The sequence below is a fragment of the Solanum stenotomum genome, chromosome 6 (genome assembly GCF_019186545.1).
Source record: "Solanum stenotomum isolate F172 chromosome 6, ASM1918654v1, whole genome shotgun sequence".
Lineage (NCBI taxonomy): Eukaryota > Viridiplantae > Streptophyta > Magnoliopsida > Solanales > Solanaceae > Solanum > Solanum stenotomum.
Window position 1 is genome coordinate 50636397 of NC_064287.1, and position 16265 is coordinate 50652661.

General features: G+C 31.0%; 1 protein-coding gene and 1 pseudogene across 2 annotated transcripts; one reads left to right on the plus strand and one right to left on the minus strand.

Moving 5' to 3' along the window:
• Positions 1-1836: 1836 nt before the first annotated feature.
• On the plus strand, positions 1837-3546 carry LOC125869412 (protein PHYTOCHROME KINASE SUBSTRATE 1-like). Its single transcript, XM_049549997.1, has one exon. The coding sequence runs from the start codon at positions 2060-2062 to the stop codon at positions 3470-3472; it is 1413 nt and encodes a 470-aa protein (XP_049405954.1). The 5' UTR covers positions 1837-2059; the 3' UTR covers positions 3473-3546.
• A 7535-nt stretch (positions 3547-11081) lies between these two features.
• LOC125869408 (AAA-ATPase At3g28580-like) lies at positions 11082-12964 on the minus strand (annotated as a pseudogene). The gene has a single exon (XR_007446815.1). The product of XR_007446815.1 is annotated as an AAA-ATPase At3g28580-like (transcript).
• Positions 12965-16265: the final 3301 nt, after the last annotated feature.

Sequence of the window (16265 nt, forward strand, 5' to 3'; positions counted from 1 at the left end):
GCAAAAAATACATAAAATGGAAGTGCCCAAGAAACCACAGGACACTGATCTTATTACAAAAATCATAAGACATCACTGTGCACTTCTTTTATATTTGAGATTATTGTACCTCAAGTTACACTTGACTATACAGTTTTAGTATCGGGTTAGACCAAACTCGTTACTTGCATTTTCTAGAATTCAGAACACATAAACTCAATATTTTAGATCGGCCTCCCTGGCTTTGAATGACAAGTGATAAGAGTTGTCACTAGGCTACTAGGATGGACAGTAGGGTCAATGATTTGAGACAAATTTTGTTTTAAAGTGAAACTAAGATCTAAATACGTAGTATTAGCCATCTGCACCTAAAAACCAAGTCAAATAACATAATCTCTATCAACCTTAGGTGCATCCAAGGAAAGAGAAGAGAAGATCTTTATAAGGCATAAAACAAGTTCCAATGGTACACATGCCTTTGAGTTCGATGATAGCTTAGCTGAAGGGACAAATCTGTGAGGTCAAAGCGGACAATATGATGTCATTGGTGTTAGATTGTGACATCTGGTTAAGTGTGAAGGAATCTCAACCATCCTACGCCGCCCCTCGGTGGTGGTGGGACTATACCCCACCTTACATGTTGGTAATTGAGTTGTAAAATCTTGTGTTGTGTGCATCAAGTAGTATGTGAATCCGTGGCTCTGCAGAAGTATTTGCCGACAAGGAGCATGTATACATGAATGATCTAACATTATTGATACCAAATGAGTTAAAAAATTATTATCTGTTCATACACAGATTTGATTGTAAATGTTGTTAGATATTGTGAATCTTGTGTGGCCAGCAGTCTTTATGGGCCAAAATTCACATAACACCATTAAATTGACTTGTTCTTATTTGTTATAATTTGTGATAGCTAAAGCATAAGCTAATGTGGGGTAACTGCATTGATATGATTTCTGTTTTTGATAGATTTCTAACCTCATCTACTTCTACACCATATTTAAAACAAATTAATTATATTCCATAAAGGACAAGCAAATATTCTGCATTTTCTGCTACATATTCAAATTTTATTACTCCACTATAGAAATTATAGCAGTATGGTTGATAATTGCAAAGCTGAAAGTAACTAGCCACCTAGAAAATCATTACATGCTAAGCTTGTTTGAAAAAATAATTTTCTCTTCAATTAGAGTTAATGATTAAGAAAATAGTAAGTTGAATAAAAGAAAGTGTAAAGAGGACTACTTTCAAAAAGTGGGAAAGTTCTTGTAATTGTAAGTACTAACTCTAAGGATGTGTTTGGTATAAAGTGAAACATTTTCGACGGAAATTGTTTTCATGAAAAATAAGTGATTTTCTTATTTATTTTTTCGATAGTTGATAAGTAAGCAGAAAATATTATCGAAATGGTGGGGTTGGGGTTGGGGATGAGGAGGTGGGGGCGGGAGTGGGACCGGGAGGTTCCACGACATTTTGACCTACCTAACATGAAAACATTTTGAGAAAATATTTTCCTGTTTTCTTATCTATGATGATAGATCTAGCGTTGATTGGCTTAGTGAAGTATTATCTTATTACTAGTGACCGCCTGACCGGCGAATCACTGATCAAAGAGTGAGCGAGCACCAAACATACTGATACCAATTAGAAACTACCTCTCTACCTCACAAGAGATGAGTAATGTCTGTCTTCCTCAAATCCCACTTGCGGGATCATACTAAATATGTTATTGTCGTTGATGATAATTTTCCTCCATACCAAACACATCCTAGAAGGTGGGACAAGTTGTCAAAGGAAAAATCACAGTCTGATGTTGAGAACTCTAATATAGGAACTAGGAAGGAAGAAAAAGGGTATATAGCTTTATTAAGCACCATCTATTTCACCAGTGAACTGGCTTCCTTTTTTCCTTCTATGATTTCTGTTATATCTGCATCCAAACTATTTGTCATCATTTTCCTATTGTAGTTTAGTGCTTCCAAAATCCATTTTTCTTTACAAAATCCTCTTCTTTTTGAGTCCTTTTCCCTTACCAAAACACTTCCTTTCCACTCCAATACAAAATTTAGTCTCAATGGCTATGGTCAAACTAGAAGCCACCAAAAGTACTAGTACCAATCTTCTTGATCCCTCATTTTCTTCTTACTTGATCAATGGTACTGAAGAAACCATTGTACTTAATCTTGAATCAAGTAGAGATTTGAGTAAGAAGGTAGATGATGGAGAGATAGACATCTTTAGTGCAGAAAAATACTTCAATGAAGGAGTTGAAGAAAATAATGTGACACAAAACAAACACAAGATTCATGATGATCAACCTGTTGCTGATATAGTTTCTTTGCAGCAAAAGATTAGACCTTTAACTCCAAGTATTCATTCAGAATCAAGTTGGAATAGCAGAAGTGCATTGTTGCAGAAAGTTTCAATAAATCATCAATATCAGCATCAACATCATCAACTGCAGCGGCCAACAAAGACTAATAACAAGTCTTATGGCAAGAAATTCCTTGCTAGATTTGGCTGCAATTGTTACTGCAAAGACAAGAACTCTGTTGAGATTGATGATCAACTCCGCGAAAAAAGTTGCAAATCAAAATCAAAGCAAAACACCATCAAGACTAGTACAATAGGAGCTAATCATCAAAATTTGCACTTCAAGAAAATTGATGAATTAGGAGTACTTGGATTGAAATCAGATGAGCGTTTCGCGGTTCCTGTTTTTGATCCTAAAGGTGGAAATCCAAATCCAGGAGTGAAGATACAATTGCATAAGGAAGAAGAAGAAGAATCAAGAAAGTCACTAGAAGTGTTTGGCTTTCCAATAACAGAGAAAGAAAGAAGCAAAATGAGTCTTGAGAAGAACATAGGCATGTTAACATGGGATGCAATTGTTCCGAAAGCTGAAGAAATCGACATCATCAACATAGGTGCAAGTTCAAATGGAACATATGAAGAAGATTACGCAGAAAGCGATGCAAGTTCAGACTTATTTGAAATCGAAAGCTTCCCAAGTAACAACACAGCTAATCCAAGTTTAGTTAGACAGGGCTCAGATAGTATGTCCTGTTATGCTCCAAGTGAAGTTAGCATTGATTGGAGTGTTGTAACTGCTAGTGCAGCTGATTTCTCTATAATGTCTGATATAGAAGAAGTCAAAATACCCTCAATTAGAACAACCAGCAACTCCAATAGATCAGTTTCCCAAAATGGAAGAGACAAAGCTAAACGTCGTTCGGGCATTCTGTTGGGATGTAATAGTCATAAAGCTGTAGGAGTTGTGGGAGATGCATATAAAGTTAGTGAAAAATCATCAATTGAGATGCATCAGAGGAATTTCAAGACTTATGAGCCTATTATACCAATGACAAGGTTTCATGCTGAGAGCAAAGTGAATCGATTCGATGGAGGAAATAGGAAACATGAATTTACTACAAGATCATTTGCTACTACATATTCTGGACGTCCTGCAGATTTCTTGTATATTTAGATGTCGAAAATTCTGTGTTTTTTTTTAGAATTTTTATGTAAAACTATAGTAGTTGAAGAATAAAGTAGACTATTAGAAGTATTTTTTGTTAGTTCTTGTTCTTGTTCTAGTGTGTAAGTGTAATAGGAGATTCTTAGTTTTAAGTGTTTGGAGTTGTTTTTTTCCAATAAAACATTGGTTATATTTCTTTATGTTGTTTGTACCAGTGATCAATTTATGGATGAGTGCTCTTGGAGTAGTCAGTCTTCCTGTTCAGTTGCTGAAAGATAGAGATCAGACTTTTTTGTTGTGAATACATCTTGTTGATTTTGTATCTGTGTTTTTTGCTTATTACTATAGCTTATGTAACTGAATAATGATATTCACTTCAAAAATGATCTTTAGCTGTAATTATTAGCGGCAATAGTTCAATTGCCGCTAAATATGTATTTTTAGCAGCAATTAACACTCTTTGTATATATGTTCCTAAAGCTTTTAGCGACATTGGATCTAATGACACTTAACTAATGCCGGTAAAGACTTTAACACTCTTTATTAATTAATGTGTTTATTAATTGCCGCTAAAAGTTGCTTTTGTTGTGGTGATTGTTCTTTCTAATATATCTTAGCTTATTTAACTCTCTTTTATAAATGATGATACGAAGTCAGATTGATGTCAACTACTCTTACTCCCAGAGTCGAACCTTTAATTAATGCAATTCAACCTGAATTTTTCTTAAAATTTAAAATATAGAAGTGTTGAAACTGATAATAAATCGTAATTTCATTATACTTCCTTCATGACTACCTTAAGATTATTTACAAGCCTATCTCATAGCAATTAGATGTGTTCACTAGTTGAGGCCGGTCCCTAACAATGAATTAATAGGGTAATAGAAGTGTAGCACACCCTATTAAAAATTCATTTAATACAAATAAATGATTAATTTAAAATTCAGTAAATAAAAATAATTATAATTGAAAATTCATAAACTAAAAATTTTAATTCCAACCACTAATCTCTATAAAAGTTATTTTTTTTGGACATGTTCTTCCAAGACATTCCATACTTATTAAAGTTTTTTTTTTTCTTCTTAAAAGTGTATTTAATATGGTGGGGTTGACTAATTACTTCCTTTTAATTAATTCCAACTTGTCATGAAAGTGATATATATTGTGTTCCTCGTGGCTGGTTTGATTCATCCTTGTCCAACCATATTATAAAAGGAGTATATAACTATTGACTACTATATGTTGATAAGCTTTAAAATTATTGACATGCATGATATATTAATTATGTCCCTTCATTTTTACATGTTCACTATATTAACCAGGGAAAAAGGTCAAAAATACCCTTAAACTATATGAAAGAAACAAAAATGTCCTTCGTTTATAGTTTGGCTCAAAAACACCCTTACCATCAATACTTTGGTTCATAAATATCCTTAAACTATGCGAAAGGAACAAAAATACCCTCCGTCTGTAGTTTGGTCCAAAAATGCCTTTGCCGTCAATACTTTGGTCAAAAAATGCCCTTATTGTTATTTAATGGGTCAAAAATGCTCCTTTTCCAAATAAATATATTATTATTTTCTTTTAAACACATTCTTTTTCTAATAATATTTTTTTAATTAGCAAATGATTATCTAACTTCAATTTAGGAAAAAATAAAAAATAAAAATATTTCTTATTTTATCATCATTATTTTTTATCGTTATATAAATATAAATAATGATGGATATACTATGATCATATATATATGACATATATTATCTGTCGAAAGGGTACATGAAGTTACTCTATTTTAATTGATAAAATGAGATTAAGAAGAAAAAACATATTTTCTACAAATTTTTTTTTGTTAAAGTGATTTTAGAAGAAATAAAACAAAAATAGTGTTCTTTAATAATCATCATATATTATTATAAGTGGGAAGTTCCAACATTTAAAGTTGGATTACCATTTTGCCCCTAAACTAAAAGATGTTATAAAACATGTAAATAATAAAATATTAAATAGTTAAAAATTGAGTAATCATTTTGTCATTTAAAAAAAAAGTTATTTATCAGTAATTTAACTACATTTAATTGATAGAAATCTTTCATCTCCCCATTAATTAACCTAATACAGATTATTTGAACTCAATTTACAATCCTACTATTTCATATCTCACATTTACTGTTTTTTCCCTTGAGCTTCCAAAAGTTATGTGAACTTTTCATGTTCCTTGTCAAATAGAATTGGAGTACTATATAGTGCATGTGCAGTGATTTTCTACAACTCAAGTCACATTAATCTTTCATCTTTAAGCTTTATATAATATACTCCCTCTATCCACAATTGTTTGTCAGGGTAAGGTCATGTACATCCCTCAAGAAAAATTTAATACAAGGTGTAATTTGACTAATATAATCCTACTATATCAAGAATACCAAAAGTCCACATAACTTTTCGATTGAACTACACAATCATTAAGGGTAGAATTGGAAAAAAGTGACTAATTATTTCTTGATTGTTAAATTGACAATTAATCTTGGACATCTATTTTTGGTATACTTGCCAAACAATTGTGGATGGAGGAAGTATAGATTAGCAGCTATATGCCATAAAAGTTTGAATATATAAATATATATTGTTGATTGGTAACTACTTTATTCCTCTTATGCTCATTTTAGTTCTCAACAATATATATTTAATAGATGAAGAATTCCTTGAGTTTGCTAACTAATTCTTATTTATTTCTCTACATTTCAGATTTTATTTGGTAACTGTGCGCTCTTCACTTCTCATCATTAGGTACATAATGGATATGCTATTTATAACTCTCTTTTTATCAATTTTATTATTTCACATACATAAAATATAGTTTATAGGAAACGTGATATAGAAATAAGATTTTTGAGATTTGAGAAATTGTATGTATAATTTTCAGGATATTTAGATCTTATACTTTTTAACATCTTTTATATATTTTAACTTTTTATATCAAGTCCCTTGTTCTTTAATAAGGATTGATTCTTATTATATTTCGTAATGCAATTATACTAATTAAACAATACAAGTAATACTCTTATGTCAAATTTTCATATGAAAGAAAATATTCTTGAATATAGATTGATTCTTATTATATTTCAACCATACAAATAATATTCTTATGTTAAAGAAATCCTAATCTTGAATCAAAGAAAGGATACGTGTAGGTGCAATTATAATTAATATATATTGATTCAATTTTTTTGATGTCAATAATAATTAAGTATCTTTGTCATAATATAATTACTACTTTTTTACTAGGTGTATACTATAAAATTGACAAGGATATTCTAGCCATATTAAAGAAGATATATGTTGATCAACTTTTTGTTCAACATTTACAAAATACTACTTTAATTCGACAACAACTTCTTGTTATGCATATGACTATAAGAGGAGGAATTTCCAATTTCTGAAAGTCATGACATAAGTTTTAATATGTGAAGCATTTGAAAACATAACCAACCTTGCTTATTTTCACATTTAAACTATTAGGTGTTCCTATCAAAAAACATAGAAAGTGAATTAATATTTCAAATTTCAACAATTTCTATTTTATAATTCAATTTTTATAATAATAATAATATGGGACAAACGTGCAAAGCACGTTCCCAAAGACTAGTATTTTAATTAGGAAGAAGATGTGTTTAAAAAGAAAAAAATTATATATATATTCGGAAAATGGTATTTTTGATCCATTTTGTAACTATAGGGACATTTCTGGACCAAAGTATTGACTGCAAGGGAATTTTTGAACCAAAGTATTAACGGTAAAGATATTTTTGAACCAAACTATAAACGATTCAATTCTGTAACTTGTAATCTAATTTTCTAAAATAGCTTTTAGGGCATTTCCATCATTTTAGTAAAAATAGTAGTACTTATATTATAACCAAACACATAAAAAATATATGGTTATTTATGTATATTATTATATACCTATATTTNCCGGGCAGCGCCCGGGCTTTCTTTACTAGTATTATTATATACCTATATTTCTAAATCACTTAATGTGATTTTTCATTATTTTTATTTTAAAAAATTGGTAAGATTTTATCTCGTGTCTTAAGAGTTAGGAGTTACTACGTAACTACCCCTCTCATGTTGTAGTGAGATGGTTCGATTTTTTTTTTTCAGGTCATAAGGAGTGGCTAGTGGGATTGTTTAGTTTTCTTTCTTTGCTAACTAATTTATTTTTCTATTTTCCATGTTTTCTTTTTATGTATGATTAATATTTAATAATTAAACAATCGGATCAAATTAATTTTTTTTTTAAAAAACAAATCGATAAATATATTATCATATTTGATGATAATAATTTAGTATGATTTTAATATTTTAAAAATCGATTAAATTGATTTGATTTTAATTTTAATCAATAATCGATTCAAATCGACCTGTGACCAACCTTGTTAGGATATCATTGGTTTTAAAAATGTCTTAAAATTGAAGATAACATATCTCAATGTGATTGTTCAAATTGAAGATAACATATCTCAATGTGATTGTTCAAACATAGATGCAAATCCAGCTGGTCTTTTCGAGTGACTTTTCAATCTCTAACTTTAAAGATGAGTCAATTTTCAATAATAATTGAAAAGGTATAATCCAAAATCATCTCAATCATTCATTACCTTTATCTCACATGAATTGACATCTACAATATTATTGAAAGTAGATCAAGAAAAAAAATAACGACTAACGTATANTGACCTGTGACCAACCTTGTTAGGATATAATTGGTTTTGAAAATGTCTTAAAATTGAAGATGACATAGCTCAATGTGATTGTTCAAACATAGATGTAAATCCAGCTGGTCTTTTCGAGTGACTTTTCAATCTCTAACTTTAAAGATGAGTCAATTTTCAATAATAATTGAAAAGGTATAATCCAAAATCATCTCAATCATTCATTACCTTTATCTCACATGAATTGACATCTACAATATTATTGAAAGTAGATCAAGAAAAAAAATAACGACTAACGTATATTTCGATTGCATTGATAAATAATTTTAATTGAACGGTACATATTAATAAGTTTCCAAAAAAAATAATGAATTTATTTATAAATCCTAGTCTATTTTATTCTGTTATTTTCCTTCTCATGGGCTACTATGGACACTTGAAAACTTGGCTGGATGAGAACCAGGTTAAGAATTTGTCATATGAGCAATATTGTATTAAACTTTTTTTCAAATTTCATTTTTTTTTTTGTAAAGAGATCAATAATATACATTCAACTCCAAAAATAGCTCATGAAATGAGAATTATTTAAGAGCATATAAAAAGATAATAATATGTTTCTTTCAAATAAAATGTACATTTAACACTTTTCACTCTTGACTTATCAATTGGAGTGTGAATAACATATATAACATATGAGGGTCAATATTATGACACAATAACATCAAATTAGAGTAAGATTCTTATTACCATATAAAGAAATATATTTGATTCAAACTCAATCCGAAAAAAATATATGATTCATAAGATAACAATTATTCAAAATCATATAAAGAGATAACCAATTTATTCATCATCCAATGTGGCACACTTAACATACTTCCTTTAATCTTATATAATACAAATTTAAATCAGTCAAATAATCAAAGTGGGACTTAATTATATATCTTTAGCCCCTATACCTGAATTTATTTTTCAAAAAGTGGTCCAACAAAATATAATTAAGATCCTTATCACTTTGCTGACAATTTATTAGGTATATTCATATAATATAATATGTGTATAGGTTCTCTACCAAGTGTTGAATTAAGGCTTTTTATTTGACACAAGTCCCTCTTATTGTTTTAGATTCTTCTAGTATTACCTGTGGATAGGTTAATAATTCGCTTATTTTATTATAATTCAATTCATTTTAATTTGTTCAATTCAATTTACTTTAAAATTAGATTGATATATAGTTTTGATTGATCCATAAGAAACTTTGTTTAAATATTTCCAGTGACTTAATTTGCTCAACAAAGAGAGAAGCTAAGAAGAAGTTGAGTGAAGAAGCAGGCTGTTGATTTGCCTTTGAATCAGAACATAAGCCCAACTATATTATTGGATTGATTTATTCATTATGGTTCAACAACAAAAACAATAGAGGTCCAGTTCTAGTATAACAATTTCCTTGTAAATACATATACATGTACAGATATTTTAGAGTAGAGTACTCTGGAAATAGTCAGGGGCGGCTCTAATAAATCGGTGGCCTAAAGCTAAATCCGAATGGATGCCTTAAATTCGAATATATATTTTTTATGAAGTTTATTATAGCCAATTATTTAATCTTTCTTGAGACATAGTACTTATAATTTGTCAAAACTTCTATTACTTCTCCGCTCTTTTATGAAAAAATTATATTTTCTACAAATAATACTCGATATTTTTTTAAAAAAATACTTATAAATTTATTTTTTTTTCAAAAATGAGTCCCCTCAAATTTTGGGGCCTAAGGCAATTGCTTTTTTTTCAAAGCTGTAGAGCCGCCCTGAAAATAGTACATGCACTATTTTCTGCTACACAACTGTATGTACTAGGTAGGTACTTAGTTTATTTTATTACCATTCAATCCCTAGGAAGTTCCAATATATTTTCTTATACAGTAGCTTTGTAGTCTCAGGTTGAAGAAATACAAAATCCAGAAAATTTCTCACGATCCTTTCTAGTATATTTCTTTATATTCTTTCAGTAACCCTATTTTCATCCATTTTAATCCAACATGTTTCAACCTAAGTAACTTTTAAACGAGTCATTAAAATTTTAACATATCCAAATTCAATTCAACTCACATGTTTAACACCTCTACCTGCAAGTGGCGAATTAATATAACTATGTATAAGAAATGTATATATATACATTATTATACAATATTTATACACTGATATATATCGTTATGAGCTGGATCATGAAGTTTTTCATTGAAATCCCTTATATATATCTTTATGCAAAGCTGTTTCCTGTGGTACCATTTGTTGGACATCTTACAGTACATGAACAGACTTGCTAGTCTATTAGAGATCTTCTGTATTAATACATATTAATCTTTATTCTGTAGTCGCGACAACTTTTGAAGCACGATACGTTAGGACTTTTTGATGATATAGGTACATTCACTTTCCTTCTCTTTAACTGTGGTTCCCAACATTTCTTTTGTGAATATGACTTCAATTCAAGTAAATATAGTGTCTGTCTATCCAATGACCGCGAAAATGCTTTTTTTCTTTTCGTGCTGATTCCATCTAGGATCTGTCCTGCATTGTTCTTGCACCTATTCATAACATTCTTCTTGTATCAGGATCCTGTATCAAATAGAATGTGTACCTACTTTTGCATAAGAAAAAAACCGTAAATTCCCAATGACTTGTGTTAGATACATCTTTTTTAAAAATACTAATAAGGACTAAGGAAGGCAGTGTTGAAGACAAACAGAAACCACAAATATACTATGTCAATATCGTTTAATTTCATACAAATAGACAGAAGTTGGCACTGCTACACTTAGTAATTGAGCGCTGCAGTGCTTGTTAGCTCGTTAGAAGGCGCTAGGCAAAATGTGGATTGTAATACTAAAATTTGAGTATTTCATGATAAAAAAACTTCTTATTAACCTTCACCAACTACATGAAAACTACTGGCAGAATTATGTGTATTCAAGCACCACTAAGACATAAAATAAACTTATTACAAGTACAGCTAATAGACCCAGTATTGTAGAAAACATAAAAGCTAAAACACCCCTAAGTACACTTTCATATATGTGTATTCATCAATCTTTGTTAACATCACCATTTTCCTTAACACCATTATCTTTTTCGTTTACAACGTCAGCATTCTTAGCTTCTTCAGTAGCTGTTACTTCTTTCTTTTCCTCGCGATCTTTCTCTTCCTTCTCCTTTTCAGCTGCCTTTGCTTTCTCTTCTTCCTCAGCCTTCAATTTCGCTTCCTCTTTTGCAGTTTCAAGAGCTTTAATCAATCTCTCCAAACAAGTGTCTGCATTTTCCTTTGAAGACTTAGGCATCAAATTCTCAGCAACATCAGCAGGAGTCATATTAGTTTCCTCCAATAAACGACGAATCTCAGGAAAGTGAACATGAGATTCAACGACGTCAAGATAGTTATGTGCAAGAACTTTGAATGACTCAAAGCAACAGTAGGATAGGACAATATGTTTATCCATCCTCCCCCTCCTAATTAGAGCAGGATCAAGCTTCTCCATATAGTTGGTAGTGAAGATGACAAGCCTTTCACCGCCAATAGCTGACCATAGACCATCAATGAAGTTCAAAAGTCCAGATAAAGTTACCTCACTTTGTTTTTCTTTCACCTCTCCTCCTTTTTTCATCTTCTCCTTGACGGCATCTTCCTCATTTTTTCCTTTATCTTCCTCTTCTTTCTTCTTCTTATTCGTCTCTCGTTGACCTGTAAGGTCAAGAGAGCAATCTATATCTTCAATCACAATAATAGATTTACCTGTTGTATCTATCAGCAGTTTTCTTAGCTCGGTATTGTCCTTAACCGATGTCAGCTCAAGATCATAGACGTCATACTTCAAGAAATTAGCCATAGCAGCAATCATGCTAGATTTACCGGTTCCTGGAGGACCATAAAGAAGATAACCACGCTTCCACGCCTTGCCAATCTTTGCATAGTAGTCTTTTGACTTGCTAAATGTTTCGAGATCATCTATAATCTCTTGCTTCTTGTTTGGATCCATAGCTAGAGTATCAAATGTTGATGGATGCTCAAATACTACTCCACTCCACATCCTTCCTCCCCTGTATCTATAACCACCTCCATCTCCCTTATTGTTTGTGTACAGCTTTCTCTGTCGTTCTTTCACAGATATCGCCTTTCCTTCATCCAACACATACTTCAAGTATGAATTTGTGATAAGGTCGCGATTCTTTTTGTGAAATTTTAGCTTGAAATACCTCTTCTCATCCTCCCTATAAAAAGATATTGTCTGTCTGTTGGCTGGTTTTTGGCTCGATATCCACCAAACCTTCTTCCCTTTATATTCATCGGTTATCTCCTCATGATCATCCATGGTTAGAACAAGCGATTGACCATCCTTCACCGCGTTGGCTTTGAGACGCTTAGCTTGTGTGCTCGAGTTCTTGCTAAGGTACCTTTCAATCGCTACGTAAGCTTTGCTCCGCTCAAACCACCCTTCAGTTTCAAGTTCATAAAAGATAATGTGCATATAAGGATAGAAATAGCTCACAAGTTTATCGGTATACCTCCTAATATGACCACGAAGTTCGTGAGGGAAGTAGTTCTGGTACATGGTCCAGGTGAACATGATTGCTGCAATGGTTGGACCCAACTGAGTCCAAACATCTTGCATCATCTTGAAGTTAATTGGAGTATTCAAGTTTATGTGAATGTTTGTTATGGCCTTCTATATATAGAGAGAGATAGAAATGACCAGAGAGGGCTTGTAAAATGCCTTTAAGACAAGACAAAAAGACATTTTGTCATTCTTTTTTCGACATACTAAAAAGGCAAGTATATCACATAAATTGGGACACAGACCTCTAGACCTGATTTGAGATTCAACTCCCAGGTCTGAGGTCGGGTCGGATTGGGTCAAAGTCAGATCCTGATCTGGGTGTTGGGTCCCGGGTCAGGATTTGAGGTTAGATCCTAGGTCGAGTGTTGGGATGGGGTTCCAGGTCGGGTGACAAAGTCGGGTTTTGGGTTGAGAGTAGAGGTCGGATCGGGTCCCAAGTGATCAGCTGTCGCGTGTCAGGGTTGGATCCGGGTTAGAAATCGGGTCTTGGGTCGAGTGTTGGGGTCGGGTTCTGGATCGAGAGTCGGAGTCGGGTCTCAATTTGGAAGTCGGGTCCTAGGTCGAGTCTCGACTTAGGTGTTGGGGTTGGGTCCCAATTCAAATGTTGTGTCTTGAGTCGAGAGTCGAGGTCAAGTCCTAGATCGGGTCTCGGGGTTGGATCCCGAATCAATTATCGGGCGTGTATAATGCCTTTAAGACAAGATAAAAAAGACATATTTTGTCATTTTTTTTCGACACACTAAAAAGGAAAATACATCACATAAATTGAAACGACATTTCTATTGCGAATGTTGAAATACTGTTCTTGTCCTCTTTAGTAGACTTTTAAGTTTTAATTTATATATAATTAGGTCCCTTGAGAACTAGGAAGGTTAAGTTAAGATTAAGATCCAATAATGCATGTGAACATTTGTCTTTATTCAAGGGGAGCATATATATATATAAGATGTCATTGTACTTACGTATGGAAGAGTGAATTATGACCATATATATATCATTTAAAATAAGATGTTTTAAATTATCTGATATTCGATATACAAATTCACACATAAAAACCAAACAGGGAGGGCGAATCACAAACGTTAAATAAAAAATTAAGGTTAAGTAATTTAGAAAAAGAGGAAAATCGAACGAAAAGTTAGCCTTGAACAAATTAAAGTATATTTGTTTGTTGAACCAAGTCTTTCAACAAATTATATTTTATTAAGCCACCCCTTTGTAGGTACCAGTTTGCATTAAGTAATTGTCTTTGTTTATATTAATATATATAATAGATGACACATTGTGTTTAGGTAAAGCAATTAGTATGTACAGTTTCCTGGAAAATGCACTCTCATCAATGGTCATATGCAGATGCAGTTCAAATACCTTTCGTCCAAAAATTATATTATGTATATAAATTATTATGCGAAGTATATAGATTAAAAATTATTTTTCATATATATATATATATTTAATCTTGAACACCTTTAACGAAATTTCTGATTTTGCAACCGATTGTCACTATTATTAACAATTTCCTGGAAGTTGNTAAGTAATTGTCTTTGTTTATATTATTAATATATAATAGATGACACTTTTTGTTTAGGTAAAGCAATTAGTAAGTACAGTTTCCTGGAAAATGCACTCTCATCAATGGTCATATGCTGATGCAGTTCAAACACCTTTCGTTCAAAAATTATATTATGTATATAAATTATTATGCGAAGTATATAGATTAAAAATTATTTTTCACATATATATATTTAATTTTGAACACCTTTAACGAAATTTCTGATTTTGCAACCGATTGTCACTATTATTAACAATTTCCTTGAAGTTGCTTAGGTAAAACACTGTCATGACTCATGAAGTAGAAATATCTTGACTCATACAATAATATTGGTCTTTCTGAACTATATGTACGTAATCAAAGACTCAATGAAAAGGAATATCAGACATCATGGCATGCGTCATGCATACTATTTGATAGGTAAGGTAACTGTCATGAAAATGTAAAAGTATAATAGATAAGTATGTCATTTATTATTGGCCTCAGTTAGCATTTACTATCTTTAATTTTAGGTGTGTACAAGTAGTCACTTAAACTTGTGTAAAGTTTAACGAGTAAACACACACATCCTACATGACAATTTGGGTGAAATACACTTGAACTGGTTTGCATATGTCATGTAGAATGTGTGTCACTTATTCAACTATATACAAGTTTAAGAGTTTACTTGTGCACACCCAAAATTGGAGGACATAAATGTCAACTGAGGTCAAATTAATAGGCACATTTATATTGGGTAATAATTCAAGTAGGAAACTCACACAACTCTTAATAATCTATATATATAAATAATATAATAAAGCTGAATGTAGAGGAGGTGATGTGGCATGCTTCTAAAGTCAAGAATCACATTTATCTTTTTTTTTTTCTGAAAATTTTGACATTTTTCTCAATTATTTCCATTTATTATATGATGTATCAGAAAATCTTTAAAATGTTTATTAATTACATTTTCTTAATTATTAATTTTTTTTTTTGCAGTAGTAATTCTTCAAATCAATCTATGTTACTGATTTCTTGCATTTACTCAAATCATAACTATCACTTATTGTGTTTCACTCCATTTAGAAACCTTTGAAATCATTTTCATTTCCGTTTGAAAAATACACCAACCTACAAATTCTATTTTTTTGTTCTTAGTTCTAACTCATATACATATATAATATCGTAGTCATTCCAACAACCCATTCACAATTTTTATCTATTCTTCATTTGTCTCATAATTTTTTTTTGCTCTGATGTAATCTTATTTACCTTATTTTGTTTTTAGTAATTTATTGATGTATTATATTTGCATGTTAAGAATTTGTTTAAATATTCTTTCTTGATAATTTCTATGTTTCACATTTGGTGAATGTAATTTTATTTGATAGATTATATTTCTTTTGGTGATTTTGTGTTGTTATGATGGATAAATATGTTTCTTTTTGTTCATTTTGATTCAGGACTCGGAAGTGAAATTTTTATTTTGTTTTTCAAAGAATATGAGTTTTTGATAGAGTAAGCCGATTTGTCAAGGTATTATAATTTCCGTTGTCTTTCACCATACTTTCTTATCGCAATATTTTTATTTTATTTCCTCCGCTCATTTTATATATGTGCTTCTCAATTTGTGTGTATGAGTATACATAAATAGATTAATTTTTCTTATTATTTATATGGTTAATCTTTTATTTCAAAAGTTATTTTCTTCCTTTGATTTATCAAAACAATAAATTTACTATGTATTTGTAATATATTCCCTTTGTTGAAAGTTGTTGATCAATTTTCTCATGAAATAGTGTAAAACAGAACTCATCACATCAAAAGACTGACTTGTGATTGAATGGATGAAATTATTGTTGCATAAGAAAAGAATGAGAAAGTCGTTAGGGGAGGAGGGCTTCTACTTTTAAACTAAAATTATCGATCAAATATACAATTTAGATG